Source organism: Pteronotus mesoamericanus, unplaced genomic scaffold (genome assembly GCF_021234165.1).
Source record: "Pteronotus mesoamericanus isolate MK-2021 breed Mesoamerican mustached bat unplaced genomic scaffold, CSHL_Meso_final scaffold_54, whole genome shotgun sequence".
In the NCBI taxonomy this organism is placed as follows: domain Eukaryota; kingdom Metazoa; phylum Chordata; class Mammalia; order Chiroptera; family Mormoopidae; genus Pteronotus; species Pteronotus mesoamericanus.
The window spans coordinates 32,219,972-32,237,531 of NW_026555321.1; the positions used below are offsets into that span (position 1 = coordinate 32,219,972).

Genomic DNA, 17,560 nt, shown 5'->3' on the forward strand with positions numbered 1-17,560 from the left:
ACAACCCACAAGGGCCTGTTTTCTGTGCCCTCTGTGCCTGATACCTCGCCCTGGGACAGGCTCTGTCCCAGAGCTGTCGTAACATGCCGCCTCCCCGCCTTTCAGGCCTTTTCTGGCAGTTAGGCTGGCCTGAAATCCCAAGGGGGAGAGCTGTGCACTCACTCCCCTTGCTCTTTTCCCCAGCTGGCACTGAAGGCCAGGGGAGGGGCTTCCCGAGCTGGAAATAAAACGGAGGGCGGGAGGTGCTGAGCAGGGAAGTATTGTAAAGAGGTTAGGAGACTGTGAGGGGGAGGTAAGGAGTTTTTTGTTTTGGGGTGTTTTGTTTTTTTGGCTCTTGGAGAGCAGGTGAGGTAGGGTTTGGCAGAGTTTTGCTATGGATAAGGAGTAGGAGTGAGAGGTGGGGCCAAAACAAGCAGACTTGAGTAGTGCAAAGTGGGGGAGAGGGCTTTCGCAGGCTAGGTAGGCCTGAGGAGGTCCCTTCCCCACATTGTTGGAAGGAAGAGTGAATTTACCTGGGTGGGGAGGAGGCTTTTCTTCCGTGACCACTGCTTGAGGCCATTGGTCTGCGCCCAGCCCTTTCTGTGCTGGAGCCTAGGATTACAGAGAACACCTCAGGGCCAGGCAACATAGGCGCTGGGGGCAAAGGCAGAAACAAACACTTGGCTAGGAAGTAGGAAAGGCAGAATGAAGGGGAAATTCTGTGAGTCATGTAAGAAGTCCCTTCTAAGGAGTAGGAAACAATGCAACTGGGGTTTCAAAGCTACAAACATTTGGCCTTGGGCCAAATGGAAGGAAGGCATTGCAGGTGGAGTGAACTGCCTGTGCAAAGACTTGGAGCATGCAAGAACTGGACCGTAGAGGTTTAGGAAATAAAGTGGTGGCAGGTGAGCCCAAGGCTGTCAGCTAGAGCTGTGTTGCCCAGTATGGTTGCCAGAGCCATAAGACACAGTGGCTATTTAAATTTAAATTAATTAGTGTTAAATAAAATTAAAAATCTAGCTCCTTAGGTGTACTAGCAACATTTCAAGTGCTCAATCGCCACCTAGGGCTAGTAGCTCCAGAAATAGAGAGACTAGATATAGAAGATCTTCTTCATCGCAGTAAGTCCCTTTAGTCAGTGGGAAGCCTCAGGAGGGTTAAGCTCGCTCGAGGATCCATCGGAGGGAGCAAGCTTAGGCTGGGCTGCCTGGCCTGGGAGGGCCTGACCTGTGAGGTCTCTGGATCAGAGGTGCGGGAACAGTCCCCAGCAGTGTGAGGTGGTGTGACTCACGTCCTGCCAACATAAAGTGGACTCTGCCCCCAGAAAGGAACTAATCAGGCTGGACCTCTTTAGCCCTGACTTAGGATCAGTGTGATCAGAGCCAGAGTCGGAGAAACATGGAGTGAGTGGTATTGAGGAGGGTGGAGCGGCTGCTGAGTGGGGCTGAGCCTGGACACTGAGGGGGTCTCCAGCGTGGTCACAGTTGGTGTGCACAGTGTAGAACAGGAGAAGGGCTGGGGAAGGTGTCTGTGAGTTGAGAGGGGAGACGGAGTGGAGGCTTGCTGGATGGGAGTGGGGTTGTATTGAGTCAAATGATGAGAGAGAGGAGAGGAAAGCCCCCAGCCCACCACAAAGAGTTGTTTCTGATTTTTCCCCAGGTCCAACAGAGTCCAGGTGAGAAGGATGGAATATGCCATGAAGTCCCTCAGCCTTCTCCACCCCAAGTCCCTGTGCAGGTGAGGAGAACCAACGGTGGAAGGGAAGGGGAGCTACTTGTGAGCTGTAAGGCACAGCTTCGCACATTTCAGTGTCACATAATTCACTTGGGCATCTTGATAAAATGCAGATTCTGATTCAGGAGGCCTGGAGTGAACCCAAGATTTTTGTCCTTCCAGTAAGCCCTCAGGCTGAGTTAACCCTGGTACACAGCCCCCAACCACCACCACTCTGTGCTTGGTGCTTTTGCTCTTGTTCTCATTTAAAGCTCTCTTTGGGAGATAAGGATTATTATACCAAATTAATAGATGAGGAAACTGAAGCACAGAGTGGATGCTCTCAATCACCTAGCACATGGATAGGATGGTGGAGCCAGGATTCACCCTCTGGCCTGCCTGACTCCAAAACCCAGATTCCCTCCATTCCTTTGGTTCTACATCATGTATGTCAGAGTTTAAAAACACCTTACACTGATGTCAGCTTCTCCACTTCATCTCACTCTGCAGGTGAGAATAATGAGGTCTAGAGAGGAAAGTGGAATTGGGGGAATGAGGGGTGGGTCTTCTATCAACCTTGTGCCTCCTCATGGCCTGAGAACAGGCAGAGTCAGTATCACATGGGAACTTATTAGACATACACAATCTCAACTTCCACCCAGACCTACTGAATCAGAATCTGTGTTTCACCAAGATCCCCCAAGGACTTATAGCCCATTAAAATCTGAGGTGCACTGATGTAGCTGACTTTTGAGTAGGACTATCTACAGCAAGCGTGGTAAGTGATAGGGGAGGAGGAATATAGTAAGCTCAGCCTAGAGGGATTAGGAAGTGAGCTGCCCTGCTGTGGGATGGGGTGAGAGCTGGGAAGCAGCAGACAGCTTATTCTGATGTCCAAAACCACCCCCAGGTTTGTGCCAATGAGCACCTCAGCAGTGACCCAGCAGCTGCTGCCATTGCCCAGCCAGAAGCCCCTCAGAGCCCGGCCCTGCAGAGTGAGCACCAAGGACCGGAGCGTGCGGAAGGGCATCATGGCGCACAGTCTGGAGGACCTCCTCCACAAGGTGAGGGGTGGGTCTGACCTCTGCACAGCCGAACCACGGAGACCTTGGCTCTGAGTTGGCCCTGCAAGCTGCCTCTGTCCTCCAGGTCATGAGCTGGGAGTTCAGCAAGCATGGAGTTCATGGCTTACATGGGGAAAAGATTTCTGTTCTAATGCCAGCTCAAATGGGTTGTTAGCGCCTGCCTAGAGTGCTTTTCAATTGATTAGTGATATTGTCTGTTGATAGGGGAAAAACAGTATGTTGCCTCCCTGTACCACTGAAAATCAGTGGTATTTTCAGAGCATATTTTCTTTCTTTTTTGTTGATTGATTTGAGAGAGAGAGGAAGCGGTAAGGGAGAGAAAGAGAAGCACCAATTTGTTGTTCCACTTATTTTTGTATTCATTGGTTGATTCTTGTATGTGCCCTGACTCGGGATTGAGCCCGCAACCTTGGTGTACGGGGATGATGCTCTAACCAACTGAGCTACCTAGCCATGGCCCAGAGCATATTTTCTCTTTGGAAGGATCCTTAGGTTGCTTTTTTCAATCGTTCTTAAACTGTAGAAGTGCCTGAAATTTGGGGAAATGGGCAAGATTTTGGACATTCCCTTCCCCATCTCCTCCCTTTAGTTTAGCCAGGGCAGTTCTCCGCAGACTGTCTCCTGTATTGACTTATCATATAAGGCTTTTTAGTGACTGTGGAAGACTTTCTTCAAACTATTAACAAGGAAAGCTTCCAGAGGAGGAAACCAGGATATACAACTCTTGTGGAAGGTAGTGATACCCTTCCCTATTTTCAGGCTCCCTCTCCACTTGGTTGGAGTACCTTCTCCCACTGCCTGGCCTACAGCATCATCTGTTCTGCCTCCATAGACATCATGTGTTTCACTGCCCCACTAGTTTATCAGCACCAGGAGGTGGGACCCTGCTCATCTGGAAGTCCAGGTCCTGACATAGATGAAATGTTTGAATTAGGCTTCCAATTACTAGACTGCTTAGCATATAGAAATCTTACCTGACCTAACCCTCTATTCTAGGTTCTCCTCCCCCATTTCTCTGAATTAGGCCCATTCTTCCTGGAAGCCAATTTCTCTTCTCTTTTGAGGCTTCTGGTTGTGCCAGACTACAATTTTTGTGCCTGACTACATTTTTTGTGCCTTGAATCAAAAGTGATCTTTCACACTTGAGTCTCTGGTTGGGGGAACACCTTATGCATTAAAATGGCCTTGTTAACACATGGCTTCCCACACTTATTTGCCTGAAACTGATTCGGTCATGAGTGAGGCTCAGGGATTGTCATTTTTAGCAGATTCTTCAGTAGATTCTTATAGCCACTGAGTTTGGCAATTCCTAGTAAGAGCTCTAACTCCAGAGGATGCAGGGAGGAACGGCAGTGAGGCTTCAGCTTTCTAAGATGGACCACAGGTTAGAAGTGATCTTACCAACAGAGCAGGGAGGACATCTGTTTATCGAGACTACCTTTCCAAATTTAGCAACAGAAAGAAAAGAGCAGAGAAAGTGAGAGGAGAAAGGGTAAGGAGATATGGTTGGCAGAGACCAGGTTATGAAGTCCCTTATTGGCTATGGCAGAGAACAGTTGCGTTTCATGTTAAAAAACTGTATGCTATTGGAGGATGTTCTTAAAATTGTTTTTTTTTTTAAACAATCTCAAACAAGCGATGTTGCAAGAACGATACAAGACTTTCTGTATCATTTGAGAGTAAGTTGCCAACCTGATGCCTATCGTTCTTGGACTCTTCAATGTGTGTTTTCTCCAAACAAGGATATTCTTCTATATAACCACAACCATCAAAATCAGGGAAAATACAATATTACATGACTACTACAATTTGATCTTGAAACTCCATTCAAGTATTTCAATTGTCCCAATAATATGCTTTGTCACAAAAGGACCCAGGTCAGGATCAAGTGTTCTATTAAATTGTACATCTCTAGTCTCCTTCAATCTGGAACAGTTCTTCAATTTCATTGACTTTCCTGGCCATGACTGTTTTGAAGATTACAGTCGTTTTGTTTATTCTCCTTTAGTGTAGAATTGTCTAATTGCATACAATTGTGATTTGTCACATTACTGTTTAACTTGGAAGATTTGAATAAAAAGGTATAGTCAGGCTTCTCTATGTAAAATTATTATTTTTCTCTTTGTGTTAACTATTTTCTAGGGAGGTATTTTGCACTAAGTAAAATCTCATTCTGCATCTAAATTTCAATTTATTCATTTACTTATATCAAAAAGGACTCAAGAATCCCCATTTAAATGAGATCTAAGGATGCTGACAATTATTTTTATTGATGCTCAGATTGTCCCAGTCTTGGCCAGTGGGACTCCCTTCAGCCTTATTTCTGTGTTGTGCTTTCTTTCTGGCACAACAGGGTATTATAGGCTCATCATTGCTGCCCTAGCCCTTGAGTTCACCATTTTTTCTAAGAAGATTTGCTTCATTTTAACGAAAAATGGTATTCAGAAACCAAGATGTGGGAGCTAAGTGTGTTCAATGCTATTGGTGTTTTGTTGATCCCAGGTCTTTAAAAGATTGTAAGCAGAAAAATATGTTCTCTAGTGAATCCAAGTAAGAAAAGTAAGGTGGGAATTCTACTATTCCAAGATAGCTAATGGTATGACCATGAACGTTCTAAATTGTCTATCCTTACATATAACTTACTTAAAAATTGGGTTATACAGTATGGAGCCTGACTTTTTATCCTATGACATGTCATAGGTCTTTTTCCATTTTAATTAGTATGGTATAAAATTTAGTAACTGCACATTATGGATTATGTATCCTGCCATATGACTCATATATAGCATTTCTTATAATCATAACCTTGAGATAGTTACAATTATTCCCATTTTCTAGGGGCAGAGGCCAAGTTTATTCACTGGGAACCCAAACTATCATCTCATACACTTTTACATTTAATCATTATGAGGGTTCTAACACTGTACTTGCCTCAAATTTTTGGATGAAGAAACTAGTTTAGTGAAATGACATGACTTGATTAAGTTCAGAACAATGAAGTAGGGAGGCTAAAATTCAAACCTTGGTCTGTTTACAGTTGCATTCTCCAATGCAGTAGCTCCTAGTTACATATGGTTACTGAACTCTTGAAATTTATCTAGTTGAAATTGGGATGTGCTTAAGCATAAAGTATATATAAGATTTTGAAGACTTAAAAATATAAAATCTTATAAATTTTATCTCAATTATATACATATATTTTAGATTGGATTAAATATATTATAAGTAATTTCACCTGTTTTTATTTTAATGTGACTATTAGAAAATTTTAAATTACATGTGTGTGATAAAGAACATCTATAAAAAATTGACAGCTAACATTCTATATTTTTAAATATTTATTTATTTATTTATTTTTCGACAGAGGGAAACAGAGAGAGGGAGAGAAACATCAATGTGTGGTTGCCTCACGCATCCCCTACTGGGGATCTGGCCCACAACCCAGACATGTGCCCTGACTGGGAATCGAACGAGCGACCCTTTGGTTCACAAGCCAGGGCTCAGTGCCCTGAGGCACACCAGCCAGGGCAACAGCTAACATTATACTTAATGGTAGAACTCTGAAAGCTTTCCCCCTAAGAATAAGAATAAGATAAGGATGTCTGCTCTTGCCACTTCTATTCAACATTGTACTGGAGGTTCTAGCCAGGGTAATTTGACAAGATTATGGGATAAAAGGTACCCTAATGGGAAAACAAGAAGTGAAACTACCTCTATTTGCAGATGACATGATCTTGTTATTGGAAATCCTAAGGAATACACACACACACACACACACACACACACACACACAAACACTCATACAAAATTAGAGCGAATAAATGAGTTCAACAACGTTGTAAGATATGAGATCAATATATAAAAATCAATTGTAGACTTTCAGCCAAGATGGAAGCATAGGTAGATACACTTTGCCTACTCGAATAACCAAAAGAAGGACAACAACAAATTTAAAAACAAAAAAATAACCAGAACTGACAGAAAATCGAACTGTATGGAAGTCCAACAACCAAGAAGCTAAAGGAGAAAGATTCATCCAGACTGGTAGGAGGAACAGAGACAGGCAGCAGGGGCAGAGAGGACACGTGGCAAGGCAGCGGCTGGCAGACTGGATCGGGTGGTCCCACATTTGCATGTGGATAAACCAGGAGGAACAGCTGGGGAGTGAGACAGACCATGCAATCCAGGGTTCCAGTGCAGGAATAGAAAGCCTCAAAACCTCTGGAGGTAAAAACCTGTGGGGGTTGCAGCAGCGGGACAAACTCCCGCCTTCACAGGAGACTCCTTTGGAGAGACCCACAGGGTCCTAGAACGTACACAAACCCACCCACCCAGGAATCAGCAACGGAAGGGCCCTATTTGCTTGTGGGTGGCGGGGGAAGTGACTGAAAGCCGGCTGAGGACCGAGCAAGCAGCATTGTCCCCTCTCGGACCCCTCCCCCACACACAGTGTCACAAGCAACCTGAGGCTGGGGTGGTCCCCCGACACCTCCTGGGAATACCTAAGGCTCTGCCCCTCCCAACATAACAGGTGTACTGAGACCAAGAAATATGGGCCAAATGAAAGAACAGATCAAAGCTCCAAAAATAGAACTAAGCAATGAGCACAATTCAAAACACTGGTAATCTGGATGCTCACTGAATTGGCTGAGTATGGTCGCAAAATGGAGGAAAAAGTGAAGGCTATGCAAAGTGAAATAAAGAAAAATATACAGGGAAACAATAGTAAAGGGAAGGAAACCAGGCCGCAAATCAATGATTGGGAGCATGAGGAAGAAATAAACATTCAACCAGAACCGAATGAAGAAGCAAGAATTTAAAAAAAGAGAGAGAGAGAGAGGCTTAGGAACCTCAGGACAACTTTAAAAGCTCCAACATCCAAATCATAGGGGTACCAGAAGAAGAGGAAGAGCAAGAAATTGAAAACTTATTTGAAAAAATAATGAAGGAGAATTTCCCCAATCTGGCCAAGGAAATAGACTTCCAGGAGATCTAGGAAGCTCAGAGTCCCAAGGAAGTTGGACCAAAGGAAGCACACACCAAGGCACATCATAATTACATTACCCAAGATTAAAGGTAAGGAGAGAATCTTAAAAGCAGCAAGAGAAAAGCAGAGAGTTACCTACAAAGGAGTTCTTATCAGACTGTCAGCTGATTTCTCCAAAGAAACCTTACAGGCAAGAAGGGAGAGATGTATTCAAAGTCATGGAAGACAAGGACCTACATCCAAGATTACTCTATCCAGCAAAGCTATCATTTAGAATGAAAGAGCAGATAAAGTGCTTCCCAGATTAGGTCAAATTATAAGAGTTCATCATCACCAAGCCTTTATTATAGGAAATGTTAAAGGGACTTATCAAAGAAAAAGAAGATGAAAAACTACAAATAGTAAAATGACAAGAAACTCACAGTTATCAACAACTGAACCTAAAGTAAATAAAATGAAGTAAAATAAAATAAAAACTGAACAAACAACTAGAATAGGAACAGAATAGTAGAAATGGAGATCAGAGGGCAGGGGGAAGAACGGGAGGAAAGGTACAGGGAATAAGAAGCATAAATAGCCGGTACAAAATAGGCAGGGGGAGATTAAGAATAATAAAGGATATGGAGAAGCCAAAGAACTTGTATGTATGACCCATGGACATGAACTAAGGGGGTGGGAGAAATGCTTGGGGGAGGGTGTCCCACCCTTTCTCCCTCCCTTCCTCTCTCTCTATAAGTAAATATAAAATTTTTAAAAAATAGGTGAATCAATTAACAATGTGATATAACTAACCCTGGCCATGTGGCTTAGCTGGTGCAGGGTGGAGGGGAATAAAGGGGAGAAAAAAATGGGACAATTGTAATAGCATAATCAATAAAATATAATTTTAAAAAATCAATTGTAACTCCATACTGGAAATAAACAATATGAAAATGAAATTAAGAAAACAATTCAATTTCTAATAGTATCAATGAGAATAAAATATTTAAGAATAAGTTTAATAAGAGGTATAAGTCTTACAAAATGAATATTAAAATGAATATTATACAATGAATATCTGATAGGTTGGCTATCTCCTCGTTGCTTAATTCTTTTTCAGGAGCTTTGAAGTCTTCTTTCATTTGGGCCATATTTCTTTGTTTCGGTGCACCTGTTGTGTTGTAAGGGGCAGAGCCGTAGGTATTCGCCAGGGTGGGGCAACCAGTGCTTTGTGGCGCAGTCTGGATGAATATTTCTTCTTTAACTCCTTCATTTTTGGATTCCATACAGTACTAATTTCTGGCAGTTCTGGTTGTTTTTTGTTTTTAAATTGGTTTTGTCCTTCTTCTGGTTGTGCAAGGAAGTGAAGGATATCTTCTTATGCCTCCATCTTGGCCAGAAGTCTAAATTACCTCTTTAAAAATTCTACTTACAAATACAATCCCATTTGGCACTAGTACTTATGTCTTCAGAATATAAATTTTGGGACTATACAATTCAGTCCATAAGACATACAAATCAATGGAATAGAATTGAAAGTCCAGAAATAAACCCATGTATATTTGGTAAGTTGATTTTTGACAGGATGCCAAGACTATTAAATGGAGAAAAAATACTCTTTTCAACAAATAGTGGTGGGACAATGGGATAGGCACATGTAAAAGAATAAAGTTGGATCCCTCTCTCACATATGTACAAAATTAAGTCAAAATAGATGAAAGAGCTAAATGAAGAGCTAAAACTATAAAACCCTTAGAAGAAAATATAGATATAAGCATTCATGATCTTGGTTTCTTAGATATGGCACCAAAGCACAAACAATCAAGGGAAAAGAATGGGAGAAAATATTTGCAAATTGCATATCTCATAAGGGTCTAATATCAAGACTATATAAAGAACTCTTATAACTCAACAATAAAAAGACACCCTAATTAAAAATGTGCAAGGTTTTGAGTAGACATTTCTGTAAAGAAGCTATACAAGTGGCTAACAACACATGAAAATATATTCCTCATCTTTGTCATTAAGGAAATGCAAATCAAAATCACTTCATACCAGCCAAAATAAAAAAGACAGACAATAACAAATGTTGATGAGATTGTGGAGAAATTGGAATCCTCATACGTTTGTGGTGGGAATATAAAATAATGCCGCTGCTTTTGAAAACAGTTTGGTAGTGCTTTAAAAAGTTAAAAATGGGGTTACTTACGACTCAGCAATGTCACTACTAGGCACATACCCAGGAAAATAAGAAACATATGTTCACTCAAGAACTTGTACATGAATGTTCATAATAGCATTATTTGTGATACTCAAAAAATGGAAACCAAAGGTCCATCAATTGATGAATCAGGCTTTGCTGGTGTGGCTTAGTGGACTGAGTGCCAGCCTGTTGACCAAAAGGTCACTGGTTTGTTTCCCAGTCAGGGCACATGCCTGGGTTGTGGCCTAGGGCATGCAAGAGGCAACCAATTGATGTATCTCTTACACATTGATGTTTCTGTTCCACCCTTTCTCCCTCCCTTCCTCTCTCTCTATAAGTAAATATAAAGTTTTTAAAAAATAGGTGAATCAATTAACAATGTGATATAACTAACCCTGGCCATGTGGCTTAGTTGGTTGGAGCATTGTCCTGTGCACCAACCAGCTCTGTAGCTACATGGGGATGGCAGAAGCATCACTAACTTTTTTCCCCAGGCCCGGGACATCCTGATGCTGGAGGACAAGCCCTTGTTCCTGGTCCTGGAGGAAGATGGCACAGCAGTAGAGACAGAAGAGTACTTCCAGACCCTGGCAGATGACACAGTGTTCATGGTCCTCCAGAAGGGGCAGAAATGGCAGCCCCCATCAGAGCAGGTGAGGTGCCACCCGTGGAGGGAGAGCTTTGGGAGTCTGGACGAAGTCCTTGAGAGGTTCCAACCACATACTTGTCTTGATACAGGGCACTAGGTACCAACTCTCCCCCTCCTGTAAGCCTGCCAAGAAGATCGATGTGGCCCGTGTAACTTTTGACCTGTACAAGATGAACCCACAGGACCTCTTTGGCTGCCTGAATGTAAAGGCAACTCTCTATGGCACATACTCCCTTTCCTACAATCTGAACTGCTATGGAGCCAAGCGCATGATGAAGTGAGTGAATTGGGGTGAACTGGGGGCAGGGTGGGTATGCGGCACTGGAAGAACCCCTATCTGCTCACATGGACCTTAGCCTTTTAGGGCCTGGGACTGGTATTGATGCTGACAAAGCAAGACAGTTAGCATTTGTTCAGAACTTATGGCTTAACTAGTGCTTTAGCTTTCACTAGTGTATGCCAAAGGGGTACACATACTCCTGCAGGTAGTTTTTCTAATTTTTTTCCACTTAAAATAGTAGGTTTTCCTAAATAGTCTTCTAATCAACTGTTAAAAATGAACACGTGTCACAGATTTTATTGAGGCCCTGACTAGGTAGCTTAGTTGATTAGAGTGTCATCCTGACACGCCAAGGTTGTGAGTTCAATCCCCCATCAGGGCACATACAAGAAACAACCCATGAATGCATAGCAACATAGAAAAACAAATCAATCTCTCCCTCTCTCTCTTTCTCTCTCTCTCTCTCTCTCTCTCCCCTCCCTTTCCTTCCATTCTTCTCTCTTAAAAAAAAAAATTAAAAAAGTTTTTTCAAAAAGGTTTTATTTAACTCATTAATTAATGAGAGAATCAGCAAGAAGTTATAATCAGTTCAAAGGAGAATTCAGAACCCCACCTATATACAAGGTCCATCAATAAAGCTGAAATTAATTTATAGGTACAAAATTGGAATTTTCCATGGGGGCGGGAGGGGTGAAATAATTGTCTCCCCATAGGACAGAATTAATTTGCATGTCTATGGTCAGACAATAGCCATTTGTGTTATCTAATGACCTTTTGAAAACTTTTTACTTTACTTTCAGAAGTCCTAATCAAATATCAGAGGAAACATGAGGATACATTAAATCATAAGAGGAAGGCCCTGGCTGGTGTGGCTGAGTAGAATGAGTGCTAACCTGTGAACCTAAACATCACTGGTTCAGTCCCCAGTCAGGGCACATGCCTGGGTTGTGGGCCAGGTCCCCAACTGGGGATATGCGAGAGGCAACAGGCCTTTGTATCTCTTGCACATCATATGTTTCTCTCCCTCTCTTTCTCCCTCCCACCCCCTCTCTCTAAAAATAATTTTTTTTAAAATCTAAAAAAAAAAATCATAAGATGAGGAATGTTACGGTAGTGTTCTGCCAATGCAGCTGCTGCAGTGGTACTCTGCAGCATTGCTACCCCGTTAGAAGGATGTGGCCACTGAGGCAGAGGCCATCCAATGAATCCAAAGCCACAGAGCTAAGGAGGAACAGAGTATGACCTCTTGCCTGTCTCTTCTGACAGATTCCGCTCTTCTCCAGTTGCTTAACTTAGTCTGTAGTGAGTACCCACTGTGTTCTTGGCCCTGTTCTGTAAGCTAAAGAACAAGATGTCAGGACAAGCTCCATGAAGGCAAGAATTTGTGTTGCTTCCAGTACCTTGATGAATGCTAGCAGATAGCAGTAATTCAAATAATTGTAGAATGACTGAAGATCCATATGACCCTTTCTCTCAGGGAGCTTCTAAGAAGTCCTGCTCAGGGTCTCCAGAATTCTGCCAAAACATATGTAGGTGGCATATATCAGACCTTCTGGGCGTTCTGACTTTAGTCTCTGCACACCCAATCTGCAGATGAGGGACCTGACACTGCGTGGTTCTGCTTGCCAGAGATGACAAAAAACTCAGTGGCAGACTTGAGCCTGTTTCTATGACTAGAAGTCCCCTGTTCCACCTACACCACATCATGCCCTCTCTTGTTCTGGGCTTGCTGTCAGTAGTTTGTGGATTTCAGTCCAGAGAAAGAAGTTTTAGTCCCTTTAAGGGAAATAAGAGTCTCAGTCCTAAACTCAGGAGACTTTTTGGTATCAAAAAAACAATTGCAAACTGCAGTCAGTGTAGTGACATGGTGCTGTTGGCTAGCTGTTGGTTTTTTAATTATGCTAGAATACACATCACATAAAATTGACCATTTTAACTACTTTCTGGTGTACAATTCAGTGGCACTCACAGTGTTGTATAATCATCACTGCTATCCATTTCCAGAACATTTTCATCATCCCAAACTGAAACTCTGTACCCATTAAACATTAACCCCCTACTCCCCTCGCCCTTAGCCCCTGGTAACCTCTGTTCTACATTCTATCTCTATTTAATTTGCCTATTTTATGGCTCTCATACAAGTGGAATCATACAAGACTCGTCTCTTTGTGTCTGGCTTATTTTACTTAGCATAATGGTTTCAAGTCTCATCCACATTGTAACATGTATAAGAATTTGATTCCTATTTATGGCTGGACAACTGGTTTTAAGCCTCAGTTCTGTACTTTAAGAAATGGGTGTACATCTCTGATACAACCTTTATATTTTTAAAGTATTTTTATGTGTTGTTGTTTATGGTTCTAATTGTCTTTCTGCCCCCCTCTACCTCAACCATCATTTATTGAATGAAGGTTAATAGAAGATAAGTTTTAATATCATCCAGGGAGTATTTATTTTCCTTTTGTTTTCCTCTCCCTGATAACCTCTAGGACTGACATGCTAGTGACTCTCACCTGTCTCTTTTAAACAGATTTGCCTAAGAGCTTGGTTAAAGTGGTCAAGCATTCAAACAGCTACTCCTGACCCCACAACGCCCTTACTCTTCTACACATGAGGCCCCATGTTAAGTGGTTTATGTCATTTCAACCTCCTAACCCTGCATGGGATCGAAATGGTGTCTTCATGTCCAGCACTCTGAAAATTAGCTTGACTACAACTGACTTGGAAAAGCCTCAGAGTCTAGAACAGATATTGTGAAGGGCAGAGTTAGAATTTTCATGTTATGTAGATCAATATGGTGGGTCAAGTAGTATTACAAAAATAAAAGGCCTTGTTAAATGAGCTCAAATTTTGGACATCTCACTTAAGGTACAGTTAATGGTAATACCTGTAGACCCTTTCCCATCTGCTGGGGGAAGGCAGCATCTGTTTCTGTTTGCACATGACTTGTGGGGAAGGAGCATTTAGGAGATGCAGGCAGGGGCTTTCTTTGTGTTTTGACTCTACTGCCTTCTCATTTCACCCAGGGAAACTCTTCGGTGGGCCCTCCTCAGCATGCAGGCCACGGGCCACGTGCTGCTCGGCACCTCCTGTTACATGCAGCAGCTTCTGGATGCCACAGAGGGAGAGCAGCCTCCCAAGAGCAAGACCCCATCCCTCATCTCAACCTGTCTGAAGATGCTGCAGTGAAAGCCCACGTCTTTGGAGGCCTTCTCCTGCCAAGGACTGGACTAGAGACCCCATGCTCAGCTGGTAGCACCCACAAGCCTGGCAGTTAGAGAGCTTCTTACCTCCCTACATCTCCCTCATCCCCACAGGACTATGAATGTGGAAGCAGGGGGAAAGGCTGGAAACCGGGGGTGGGCTGGCCAAAGGAGAACTGAGGGGTTTTGGCCTGGCCCAGTTCCTTCCTACGCAAGGTAGCTTAGCTGACCAAGACTGGTCACCAACAGGCTAGGCAGGAAGTCTGCCCCTCAGCTACCTGCCTTCACGTGCTGTACTTTCATCACACTCCCTGCCTCCTGGCCACCATCCCTAATACTACTGAGTGAATTGTCAGGCCCACTAGTGTATGATATGAGAGAGTTCACAAGAAATGATTTACGCTGATACATCTTTGCCTGTGTTCTTTGGCGATGAGGGTGGGTTTCTATCTGGAAAGTTGAAAAAGTCTAAGGGAAAAGAAGAATCAATTGTCAAGTCATTCTCCAAAATGTGGAGTTACAGGAAATAGCACTTTTTCTGCCAAAAAAAAAAAAAAAAAAAAAAAATTGCAGTTGATTCTGGAACTAATGTCTGCTTAACCAGAAACTTGAGCAAACCATATAAACCATATACTAAATAACAATTTACTAAAATAACTTTGCCTATCAGAAGGGCTTTATTGGCAGGGTGAGATTCAGGCACTTTCTAACTTCTCATTGTTGCACTTCATTACAACCTTTTAAGTGTTTAGGTGATAAAGCAGTAACCAAGTGGTAACACAGCTCTCCATCAATGCCTTCCCTAACTTGCCAGACAGTTCAGAACTGTGAGCTTCAACATTTCAAAATGAGCTGTTAAGTAGCCACAAAGAATATTAATTTCTCATCACCGTGAGCTGGGATTTTTCATATAGAACATCGCAAACAAAACAAGCAAGAAAGGCTAGGTTTGCAGTTGATCATGCTTTAGTCTGTATCTCTCAGATTAAAAAATGTGTCGTTTCTGACCCTTACTTAAAGTCTGTTTGGACTTATTAAGAACAAAGACAGCCCTGACTGGTGTGGCTCAGTGGGATGGGCGTCATACCAAAACAGAAAGGTTACTGGTTTGATTCCCAGTCAGAGCACATGCCTGGGTTGCAGGCTGGGTTCCTGGTTGCGGATGTCCTAGAGGCAACTATCAAATTTTCTCTGGCACGCCAATGTTTCCCTCCTCTCTCTTCCTCCCTTACCCTCTCTCTAAAAGTAAATAAATAAAATCTTAAAAAAAAAAAAAAGAACAAAGACAAAGGCCTGGGTTACCAAAGATAGAGTTGGAGAGTTAATGCTGGCAGCTGACCCATACATACCCTGCAGCCATGTATGGGAGGAGCTGCCAGAGGTAGCAGAACATTTTCTGCTCTGGGCTTTCCTGCTCTTGCAGTTATGGCTGGAGGCTGGGCTCAATGCCATCCTGGCTCCATGGGATGGGTCTTCTCACATGGAGGCACAGTGTTTATGTCAGCATAGAAGCTGGTTCTGGTCACCCTTTGCTGAGGCTATAGCCTACTTACTCCTCCTATAAAATTAGTCATACCCTGAGTTGGGCTGGGGGGTGGCAGATGCTTGGAATTTGTCCCCACTCTCCCTCCACCTGAGTTTAGAGTTTCTCGAGTGAGTCTTGCGTGACTGACTCTTGGCACTGAGCCATCCCAGCCCAGGAAAATAGATTCTTCCTTTTCTTCAAGGAGCTTGGAGATTAATGGAGTGGCACTGGCAGTGGGCAGTGAACAGGAGAGGGTAGGCTTTGATGAGGCTGGGGCATGTTCAGGGAAAATTCCAGAGTGTGGGAGTTCAAACCTCAATGGGGCCAGCAGTTAGTCCAAGAAGAGGAATGGCCCCTCCTGGAGCCAAGCACAGGAGTGAAGAAGAGGTCTGCTGCAGTTAAGGCAGGCCTGGTCCCAGCTACTCTGCCTTAGTCTTTCCATCTTGCTCAAGCTGGTGCTTTTGGTATGGGAGAAGCTCCCAGAAACTCGGTTCTTCTCACTGATGCAGTAAAGACTTACAAATCAGCAAGCCTACTAGCATGCAAGTGAAGCTCAGGAGCGCTAGGTTCTAATGGGAAAGGGAAAGCAAGTGTGGCTAGAGCAGGGGTGGCAAAAACAGGGTGGCCAGAGGCTGGCTGGCCAGGGGCCCCCAGTGTAGCAAAAAGAACCAAGAGCGCCAAGAGGGCGAGTCCTTTGTCCTGAGACGTTCTAGAGTTGGTGGGGTCGGGGCAAGGAAGTGACAGGTAAATGTGGTGCCAGCTTCCTTTGGGGAGACGTAACTACCTGAACGTAGGTATGTGTGAAGGTCCATTAGCTGGAATCCTTATCTTGCTCCAGACTCTATTTGTTCATTTTGCATACATGATGGGAGACAGGCAGTTAACCAAAGAAGTTTTAGGGGTTTTTTTCCCCCTTTGGGCATGGTAGTCCCTTCTCCCTTCCAGGCCTTGGGATGAATACACAGTCTTAAGATTTTCCATTTCCCAGCTAGTGGAGATGATACACACAGACTTTTAAGGGCTTCTCCCTGCACTATCATAGTTTTGCTTATGTTACTCTGAATGGCTGGCAGCCTTATTGGGCCAGGCTCAGGACTGCTGGGTCAACGGGTGAGCCTTTGCTTTTAGCCTCCTGTATTAAGTTCTTCGTTAGATTGCAAAGGTGAGGGCCCTGCCTTTATTTCCCCTCTGGATGCTCATTCTACTGTAACACTTATAAATGTACAAGAGACCTTCAGAAGAAAGATTCTAAAATACCGTGGGGCCTTTTGACAAAGCACACTAATGTCCAAGCGTAAAACAAGATAAAGCCCCTTGCATTCTTGCCAAAGTTCTTGTCAGTACTGTCTATTTGCCCACACCAATTTAAGAATTGATTATTTAAATCTTTGAATTAGAAATACAGCTTCTTGAGGTATAACTTATATACAATAAAATTCACCCTTTTAAGATGTATATAAAGTTCAGTGAAATTTGGGCAAATCTACACAGTATGTGACCACCATTTGCAGCGCGCCAAAAAGCTGCCCCTTTCAGTCAACCCCCATCCCGCCACCCACCCCAAGCCTCTGGCATCCACTTGGTTTTCTGCCAACACAGTTTGCCTATTCTCAAATATCATGTACATAGAACCACACAGTCTTTTAATAAAATTTAGTTCTACCGATTTTTATTTTTTAAATGTTTTATTATTTAAACAATTGTATGAATCTTATAGTCTTTTATACCTTAGATTTTTAAACTAGGGGTGTGTGTGTGTGTAGAAGCAATGTATCAATGAGTTAAGAAACTTTAAAAAACTTCCAAAGGGAAAAAATATTTATTCCTCTTCTCACCTCTGATTCCTTCTCCAGAAGCAACTACCACCTCATTTTTTGTGTGTCCTTTAAAAAATGCAGGAGTATATAAATCTAATAAATATACATGAATTTCACAACATATATAGTCATATAGTTAC

At 43.0% G+C, this 17,560-nt stretch overlaps 1 protein-coding gene across 2 annotated transcripts; it reads left to right on the forward strand.

The window, feature by feature from the left end:
• The first annotated feature begins 210 nt into the window (after positions 1-210).
• CIDEC (cell death inducing DFFA like effector c) lies at positions 211-17,234 on the forward strand. Of its 2 annotated transcripts, none has more exons than XM_054595906.1 (6): positions 211-292; positions 1,639-1,716; positions 2,603-2,756; positions 10,441-10,599; positions 10,685-10,872; positions 13,902-17,234. In XM_054595906.1, the coding sequence occupies exons 2-6, from the start codon at positions 1,664-1,666 to the stop codon at positions 14,062-14,064; spliced, it is 717 nt and encodes a 238-aa protein (XP_054451881.1). In that variant the 5' UTR covers positions 211-292; positions 1,639-1,663; the 3' UTR covers positions 14,065-17,234. The 2 variants fall into 2 exon arrangements, with proteins under 2 accessions (XP_054451881.1, XP_054451880.1); XM_054595905.1 differs by lacking the exon at positions 211-292 and adding an exon at positions 1,343-1,382.
• Positions 17,235-17,560: the final 326 nt, after the last annotated feature.

What these genes read in the sequence shown, in the direction of transcription:
- CIDEC (XM_054595905.1), top strand. An exon ending in GGCAGCCCCCATCAGAGCAG is followed by an intron (nt 10,600 to 10,684) that starts GTGAGGTGCCAC and finishes GTCTTGATACAG; the next exon opens with GGCACTAGGTACCAACTCTC. An exon ending in GGAGCCAAGCGCATGATGAA is followed by an intron (nt 10,873 to 13,901) that starts GTGAGTGAATTG and finishes CATTTCACCCAG; the next exon opens with GGAAACTCTTCGGTGGGCCC.